Here is an 8,983-nt window from a genome sequence, read left to right as displayed (position 1 = left end):
ACACTTACTTGGTAAAATTGGAAGGAAAAAAAACTTTCAGAAGCATTAAAGCATAATGTTTAAAAATGGTCAATCAGACCAACTAGATGTTGCTATGATGATAAAATGCACTATTATTCATGCATGTCTGGATACATAATAAAATAAACTTCCCATGATAAGGAAGGACTTGATCATTATATAGCTATTAATAATATGGGGGAAATGCAGACATGTGAACACTGTTGTGTTACAGTCAGTAACTCACCTTCCCAAAAGCAGAAGCTCCTGCACAGATGTGTGTGAAGTTGAACTGTTTCTGGGTAGCAAGAATCAAAGGAGTCAATTCCTCTGTATGGAGAAAAGAGGACCAGGGTTAAAGTACATATTTAGACCAAAAGGAAGTATCATGGCATTCCATCATTCCAACAGTATATATCATATAAACTGTAAATAAACATCTTCGGCATCTGTATTTGAACTAAGCATATCCACACAGACCTCAGGACATAACAAAAATATCCCATCCCAGAATGAAGGGACTTTCATCATTTCCAAAAATCACCTGGTAACAGTCCTTTGTAGCAGTCATGTTGAGCCACTAGAATCTTCTTGACCCCCTGGACTTTACTGYTCTGGTCTGCAACCTGTTAAAGAAGGAATCCAYCACAGAAATYAACAGTTAACCATATCAGCCAGCTGTATATCATGAAAGCGCTACATTGTACTGCACAAGGGTGACATATGTACGAAATACCACATTAAAACARAACTTCCATTGATGTGTGACTGAACAGCTGTTAGGGCAGGAGTAGCCAACCCTCCTCCAGCAGAGCTGGGTGTATGCAGGATTTTGCTCCAGCCTTCCTGAAACACACCTGATTCTACCCACCAGAATCATGATTAGCCTAGCTGAAATTAGGTGCATTAGTGTAGGGTTGGAGCAAAATTTGGAAAGGTCTCTCATGCAAAAGAGATGTTTAATCTCAATGAGACCAACCTGGTAAAATAAAGGTAAAATAAAAAAAAGTTGCATGCACACTGGTAGCTCTCCAGATAAGAGGGGTTGCCACCTCTGTGGGGCACCGTAGTGACAGTCCTACCTTGGCACAGTTGGTTCCAGCCACCAAGCAGGTGACCTCTCCTCCCACCTTGCTGGCAGCAGTAATGGCGTTCAGTGTGATGGGTGTGAGCTGGTTGTTGTTGTGCTCTGTTATTACCAGAGTACTCTGAAACCTCTGGGCCAGACAGGGCTGCAGGAGAGAACACAACCAATCTCCATTATGAAACTGCTTTAAAAAGAAGACTTAGTTTAGGCCATTGAATTGACATTTCTGATTGTCAATAACTACTATTTTGTTTTTTTGGCCTTGAATGATAAACTAGACAGCTGGTATAGGCTTAGGGCACATTATCAGACTGGCTCTATCAAATTAACAGTGTAAACAGTAGTGTAAACAAAGGTCAATATAAAAACACACTGTGCACGACAGGGAATAAAGGCAATATGAAATATGTTTGTCGAACACCAAAGGGAAGGCTATAGCCATGGCAGGTCAACTGTGTGTTTTGTCCTCCAAGATAACAAAATCACTTGCTAGTTTAGTTTAACCCAAGTCAGGTGACACACTGCAAGTTATGTTGCCAAAATGTGAATTAGTTTCATGCTCTATCTACTCTGACACGATAACCGTTAATACCTACTATGTATGTAGCTAACAGTGCAGTTGCAAATTAGAGTGAAAGTATGTTGTCGACATGCCATGTCCTTAACTGACCTCAGACAGACTTCAGTCAGACTAGCCAACTAGACGTTGGTGGCAATCTGAAACGGTAGAAGAAATTGCTGCATTTGTCAACACTGGAGTTTTACTTACCAATTGTCCCAAACTTCTTCTGTTTATTGCTGTAAACATAACTGGCTAGCTTTCTAGCTAATCAGCTAAAATTCTGCTAGCTATTTGTCTTGATATAAACAAACACACAAAGCTGAGAGGCATCAGTTAATTCTCCACTCTTGTATCTCGCGAGAACAATGTACTCTGATCTCTCCGCGTCTCTTTCACTTTAAACAGTGAACTCAGAGAATAGCCCTATCTAATAATTTCATTATGAATTCAAAGGCCCTTTAAAAGTGCAAAAGACCAGGGATTTGAGAATGCATGTACTGTAGGCTATAAAATACATGGTGTAAGCATTCCATTCCATCCATAGACATATATTTATTCCATGACATAAACATTTATATTTAATTGGAAAAATACAAGCTGATGTCAAATTAAATAATGAGAGCCCTATACTCCAAAATTGCGAGACAATGAAAATAACCTACCTACATTTTATTAATTTGATATATGAAATAGAACAAATTCAATACAGAAACTTTGTGGATACATTTTATTTGATTTATAACTAAAAAGCAGGTACCAGTCTAGAGTGGCTCACTGCGCTGCTCTCCTGTCCTGGCATGAAGCAGTAAAATTGTACTTCTACTGTTCCTCCAGTAGGTGTCCTTGTTGTTCTCGAGTAGATGGATGGACTGATTCACATGGTGTCAGGTGTCATGACGGGTTTTCTGTGTGCATTCTCCTTGTCTCAGGAAAAACATGCAATTTAATGCTTACTCCTGCTAATTCCAATTCCAATGTAGGCCTAATAAAAGTGTATAGATTTAAAATTATTAGCAGTAATTGTCAGGAAATAATGGATCAACCGAAAAAGCTAACCATAAACGTAGGCAAATATCCAAGCCTCAAGACCTATTGCATTCTAACAAATAACCAACTCTTTCAAAATAAATAAACATTTTGAACTACTTAATTCTTTAAAATCTCTAGCGAGACTTGATATGACAGTGGGAATATGTTATGTGGGACGAATGGATGTRCAGTTTTACGCGTGACGTCAGAGAGCGTGTGGGACACTGCAGCGCCTCTTCTCGGGGCCGTCCCACAGTCCGAATTTAAGTTATCAGACAGSCAGGCACAGGCCACTCACCTCCCTCCTTTCTCCTCTTCTTCTCCTTCTTACTTATTTTCTGCATCTTATCGCAATCCCGTCATCATTCCTGTATGGTGGATATTATTTTCAACTCTTCTTTCTTGGGTGATATGGGGGATCATTCCAAAAGTAAGTGGCATTTTTTTGCAAGTATGTTTATCCGCCTTTCACAGTGTTGTAGATTACCCTACAAATCGTAGCCTCTGAAATTAAAACATATTCTGTTATCGCATTCAAATGCCATCGTATTTCATATATTTATTTGCATAAAGCAAATATAATATATTCGTATTGGTATTGTTTTGTTATCCATAATGCGGACTTTTTCTTGTTTATAGTTAATTTTATCTTAGATTTCTTTCAAAACGATTGTGCATAATTTCAGAACAGGTCTTAGTCATTGGAATGTAATACAGTGAGAAACTGGGAGTATTTCGCCCTGTATAAGACAATTTAAGACGAAGAAGTGACATGTAGGCCAGTGGCTCTCAAAAAGTGTGATTTAAGGTGTCAAGAACTGTGTACATGAGAAAGAATGGTTACAATGTCTGTGCTCTCTGCAGAGAAGTCCGGATTCGCGATGTGTGTAGGCTGTGGAAGTCAGATACATGACCAGTACATACTGAGAGTTTCCCCGGACCTGGAGTGGCATGCAGCCTGCCTGAAGTGTGCAGAGTGCAGCCAGTACCTGGATGAGACATGCACTTGCTTCGTACGGGACGGAAAAACCTATTGCAAAAGAGATTATGTAAGGTAGGGACTGAAATTCTTTGGAGATATTTTGTTAGTGATTGAACGTATTTTAACGTTGGTGTGAATGAGGAGGTAGCCTACAAACTAATATATAGTATATCCCATATACATGCAAGACTTGTACCTAAATCACAGAGGCGTATTAGGCCTAAAAATACAAATGRCCTTGTTTTGAAAGGTTTATAAAACAAAAGTGTGCTCAGTCTGCGTAATTCCATGCAAAATGTATCTGTAGTTCAACGCATAAAAGGCCATTTGACCTACAATTAAGCAGCTTTTCTACAATTAGAAAAGTTCGTTCAAATTAACTTTTATACTTTGATCCTGGCTAAACAATGCACAGTAATATTTATCTTAGCCTTGTTTCTGACGTTCGACGTAGACCTAGTAATGTAAAACTTGGAACAAAAACTGCAGTAACAACAAATCAAATGGCTGTTAGAAGTTGTTGTTTAATTCAATTACATTTTTTTTTCTTCATTTATTCCTTGCAGGTTATTTGGAATAAAATGTGCAAAATGTAACCTGGGATTCAGCAGCAGTGATTTGGTGATGCGAGCTCGGGACAACGTGTACCACATCGAGTGTTTCAGATGTTCCGTGTGTAGCAGGCAGCTCTTACCGGGGGATGAGTTCTCTCTCCGGGACGAGGAGCTGCTGTGTCGGGCGGACCACAGTTTACTAATGGAGCGGAGCTCCGCCGGAAGCCCAATCAGCCCCGGACATATCCACTCCAACAGATCACTACACTTAGCAGGTCAGTTGCACATACAAAACAACCACTGACTTCTGTAATAAMAAMAAGAAGAAGAACAACAACAACAACAATAATAATATGGAGGCAATCATCTTAATCAGAATGATGATATTCATTGTTATATTAATGATCATAATAATAGCCTGATAATAATAGTCCCTAAATATATTACCTAGAATTATCGATAAGCCTAATTTTATGATCATAACGATCGGTAGACTCCAGAAAAAAAATCTGATGCAAGCTTTGAGTCATTAAGATGTCAATAACTAGGCTATATTAGGCAATAGGCGACCAATATCAGACTGGCCTTTAAACTTTTCCATGGAAAATCACTGAAATATGATTTAATTTTAAACCAAGCTTTTAAAATTGATAGATTTTGAACATAAGGGACGTTGGAGTTTTTAAGGATTTTGATAGCTTAATTTACATGACTATTTAATAGTGTTGACCCAATAATACAAATACAGTAGGCTATAATAACTTCAAAGATTAGGCTAATCACTACTCCTTGACGTTAGGCCTATCAGGATCATCTGGATAACAATAAATATGATTTTACAGATCATCTCTTAATGTGCAAATTAAAGAATTGTAGTAGATAGAAATGTTAACGAGTAGGCCTACACACAGTTGCTGTTGACTAATTGACTATTCCTTTTTAATTTAACAGAAACTTAATGCATGACATAAACAAGGAGTGCGTCATAGTGCGTGGATGGGAATCTGTAGCCTATTGAACTATAATGCAATAAAGCTTACATGCTTTTAGAATTACATTGTCATTGGGGCCTAGACATAATTGTTGCTCAATATGGGCGATGTATTTTTAGGGGGGAATACCAAGATCAAATGGAGTACGTGTGGATGGAGAGACTGTTATCGTTTATATATATACGATAAAAGTCTCTCCATCCACACGTACTCCATATATTATAACGCATGGCAAGAGTTGAATAAGTTATATTTTAAATGAATAAGAGTAACTAATGGTCTATATAACCTATGGCAAGGAACATGCTCCAGGAAAAAAAACATTTGCATAGCCTAGAATAATAATGAATAATAACAATAATAATGAATAATAACAATAATAACAATAACACTAATAACAATATAAGTCAAACTTTAGTTAATTTCCTTTTTTATTAAATATAATTCCGCCTCTCTTCAGCAGAGCCGGTGACAGTACGGGCACCACACCGAAACCACGTCCACAAGCAGTCAGAGAAGACAACACGAGTGCGAACCGTTTTGAACGAGAAGCAGCTCCACACGTTACGGACCTGCTACAACGCCAATCCGCGGCCAGATGCGCTAATGAAGGAACAACTGGTGGAAATGACCGGCCTCAGCCCAAGGGTTATTCGAGTTTGGTTCCAGAATAAAAGATGCAAAGACAAAAAGAGATCTATTCTCATGAAGCAACTTCAGCAGCAGCAACACAGTGATAAGACTGTAAGCATCTTCGTAAGTTAATCTCGGAAACATTTTTTATACTTCTATTAGCCTATTACTTTTTCTTTATGTTTGGTTCATCGTTGAATCCTTACATTTTTGCGATAGTTGAGGTATGTCAGCACAGGCTGGTCTCATAGACTAAACATAACATAGTAAACGAAAATCCGGGATATAAGAATTGCAATTAGTAACATATCATACGAATTGTAATTCGTAACATTTCATACGAAATGGATGATAGACATCCACAAATTATTACCATACCAAACGTACATATCATACTAATATAAGTCTCCGATATTTTCGTTTACTATCTTACGTCTAACCTTGAGTCCAGGTTGGTCAGCAAAGAAGTACTTGAGGCCAAATGGTTACCTCTTAATTAAAGGCAAATAATTCGTTTCTCTGGAATGATTTGACCAGTGCCACACTTGAATAACCCTTGGTCCGAGGCCGGTCATTTCCACTAGCTGTTCTTTCATTATTGTTTTTCTGTATTCAACCTGCCAATAAATAATTAATCAAGAATTCAATTGTGCATGACCTGTATTGGAAAGCAAAGACTACAGAACAAAATCCTGACATTCTTATCTGGGAATTTGATMYTTTTCTTCCTCTACCAAAGTGTAGATTTAATTTGGATTTCCTATCTAATCTCGTATTAGAGTCTACAGGGGCTCACAGGTACGCCTCTGGTTGCCAGAAGCCCTATGAGGCACGACAACACGGGGCAGGGTAACTCGGTGGAGGTGCAGACCTACCAGCCGCCCTGGAAGGCCCTCAGCGAGTTCGCCCTGCAGAGTGATCTGGACCAGCCGGCCTTTCAACAACTGGTAAGAGAGAGGAGACATTCTATACATACATGCTAATGTGTGTGCACATGTGGGTACGCGTAATTACGCACGAACACACGTTCAAACTCTCTCTCACACACACACACGAACGCACGCACGCACGCACGCGCGCAAACAAACACACACACACATTAATTTAGATGACGACAATTTCTGATTTTTTTTCTTAACTTTAATGTCATCAATTTAAAATGTATAAGTAATAACGTTAAATGGCAAATTTCAAAGTCAGAAGTGGCAAAATTTGTAGCCTAAACAGAGCCAGAACAGATTTATTTTGACATCACTGTCTTTGCACATTATAGGTGTCTTTCTCGGAATCGGGTTCATTGGGAAACTCCTCCGGCAGCGACGTGACTTCTCTGTCATCGCACTTACCCGACACCCCGAACAGCATGGTACCCAGTCCCGTGGAGACGTGAGACCGGGCCACCAGCCTCGGTCCCAGGCCTAGCATGTTCCCGCCCCGGTCCCCGGTCCCCTGCATGTGARCAGCTCATCACAGCYTCCTAAAGACAGAGGAGTCGTTTCGGACATGGAGYYGAAAGTGACATATTCTKAATMTTGAACAATTACCTAACGGCACTATAAAGCAASGCGTACGAAAGCCCTTCTTCTTAAGACTCAGTTCAGCATTTTTGAGGATATCAGTGACAAAACAAAAACCGAACTTCGTTGCATGAACCGAAAGAAGATAGAAGATTCTCGTGATGGATTTACAAAACAGCCTCCCTCCATATTACATTGGAGCCATTTGATGTCGAACCAGATGGACATTCTGCAATTCATTGTGAACATATCGTGTCTTGGTTTCTTTATGTGATTTTTGATACATTTATTTCGTTATCAAGTCCATAGACTCGTGTGTTTGTCTTAAAAAGGAGCATGATTTCCGAAGATTATATAAAACAGATTATTGTTGTTAAATATTTGATCTTAAAAGGAAGAGGGAAGGTTGTTTGAGCCTCTCGAACAAAAGTAAGTTATTGTTATTTATTGTCAGGACAACGATTCATAAAGGAAGTAATAACTGATCAAAAATAAAACTGTTAAATCTTTATAATGTCTAAGGTACACAGTCTTTGCATAAACTCTTGTAGAATTTCCCAAGATAGGCTTACACCCCCGTTCCCTCACTCAGCCTGTGACATGCAGTTAATCAAGTTGACCAGTGGTTATTTGAGCTCAAAACCTTCAACCAAAGGTATTCCCAAAACGAGTATGCTTCACGCAAACCTTATAGGCCCCCAGTTCCCCGAGTTTCTAAACCACAGAGGTGTAGGCCTATATACAACAAATCAAACACCAATATATTTCTGAATTTATCAAAATAATAATTGTGCTAACAAGGTGAATAAGTTTTAGTTCCCTATTTATCTCTGCATTTGGTTTTAAACCACTGCGAAAAGTAGGCCTATTTAATTGCGATACAAAATTATGGATTAACACGTCAATGATCGAATACTTTTCATTGATGAATGCATTTACATATAAATGTTGAATGTTATGACTATTATCAGGCTAATCTGATAGGCCTATTGATTTGGGGGAAATCCTTATTATCATGTTATTATGTTGGTTTTATTACGCAGGCTATTTAATCATTTTAACTTTAAAAAACATTGGAGCTTAAAACTTGCATGTGGAATGAACAATAATATATTTTTTTAAGTAAATAAGACACCCTCAATTTGAGGGTTAGCGCAGGCTACATAATGCTTATCATAACAGTTTTTCTGAGGCTGGGAGATTGGAATTAAGGTGGATTGGCTTCTGGTCATTTACTTTCTAGGGGCGAATTTTTGTTCTGATCAATCCAGTTTCACTGGTTAAGTCACAAGTCTAGACAGCCAACAAGGATCGGCGGCTTCTTATCTGCGCCTGGCATCACCTGCAAACGATACATTGAATGAAGCCACAACAAACCCACTTCTCTCTTTGGAAAGAGCTAGTTTAAGGGAGAGACCAGCTCGTAAACCCACCCTAATCTGGCCGCAGTTTATTTTCATTCCACTCAGTCAATTGCGTTATTACGCACGGGTCAGACGTCTCAGTAATGACATCTCAGACCAAGTACCTTTGTGTGTTTTTAACCGGGCTACGTAAAGACTAGGCTACCTGGACACAATTAGTTAGCACTCATCAAATAATTTGAGATAATAGGAACAATTAACAA

At 38.8% G+C, this 8,983-nt stretch overlaps 2 protein-coding genes across 6 annotated transcripts in view; one reads left to right on the top strand and one right to left on the bottom strand.

The window, feature by feature from the left end:
* Positions 1-1,999, bottom strand: part of LOC112078694 (electron transfer flavoprotein subunit alpha, mitochondrial-like) — a 14,282-nt gene extending 12,283 nt beyond the window's left edge. The window contains exons 1-4 of the mRNA XM_024144846.2: positions 1,857-1,999; positions 1,083-1,232; positions 545-626; positions 248-330 (exon numbers count right to left, since the gene is read on the bottom strand). Of these exons, the coding sequence (XP_024000614.1) occupies positions 248-330; positions 545-626; positions 1,083-1,232; positions 1,857-1,895 (354 nt within the window). The 5' untranslated portion in view covers positions 1,896-1,999. The remainder of the gene's footprint in view (positions 1-247; positions 331-544; positions 627-1,082; positions 1,233-1,856) is intronic.
* Positions 2,000-2,934: 935 nt separating this feature from the next.
* Positions 2,935-7,870, top strand: LOC112078693 (insulin gene enhancer protein ISL-3). 5 transcript variants are annotated; one of them, XM_024144844.2, is made up of 6 exons: positions 2,935-3,108; positions 3,543-3,732; positions 4,227-4,489; positions 5,670-5,950; positions 6,619-6,786; positions 7,113-7,870. In XM_024144844.2, exons 1-6 carry the CDS (start codon positions 3,051-3,053, stop codon positions 7,227-7,229), a joined length of 1,077 nt encoding a protein of 358 aa, XP_024000612.1. In that variant the 5' UTR covers positions 2,935-3,050; the 3' UTR covers positions 7,230-7,870. The 5 variants fall into 5 exon arrangements, with proteins under 5 accessions (XP_024000612.1, XP_024000611.1, XP_024000610.1 ...); XM_024144843.2 differs by having other exon boundaries at positions 5,667-5,950; XM_024144842.2 differs by having other exon boundaries at positions 2,936-3,108; positions 5,670-5,962.
* Positions 7,871-8,983: the final 1,113 nt, after the last annotated feature.

Source organism: Salvelinus sp. IW2-2015, unplaced genomic scaffold (genome assembly GCF_002910315.2).
Source record: "Salvelinus sp. IW2-2015 unplaced genomic scaffold, ASM291031v2 Un_scaffold6091, whole genome shotgun sequence".
NCBI lineage: Eukaryota > Metazoa > Chordata > Actinopteri > Salmoniformes > Salmonidae > Salvelinus > Salvelinus sp. IW2-2015.
The sequence above is the reverse complement of the archived record's forward strand: the minus strand, read 5'-3'. Positions and strand labels throughout refer to the sequence as shown.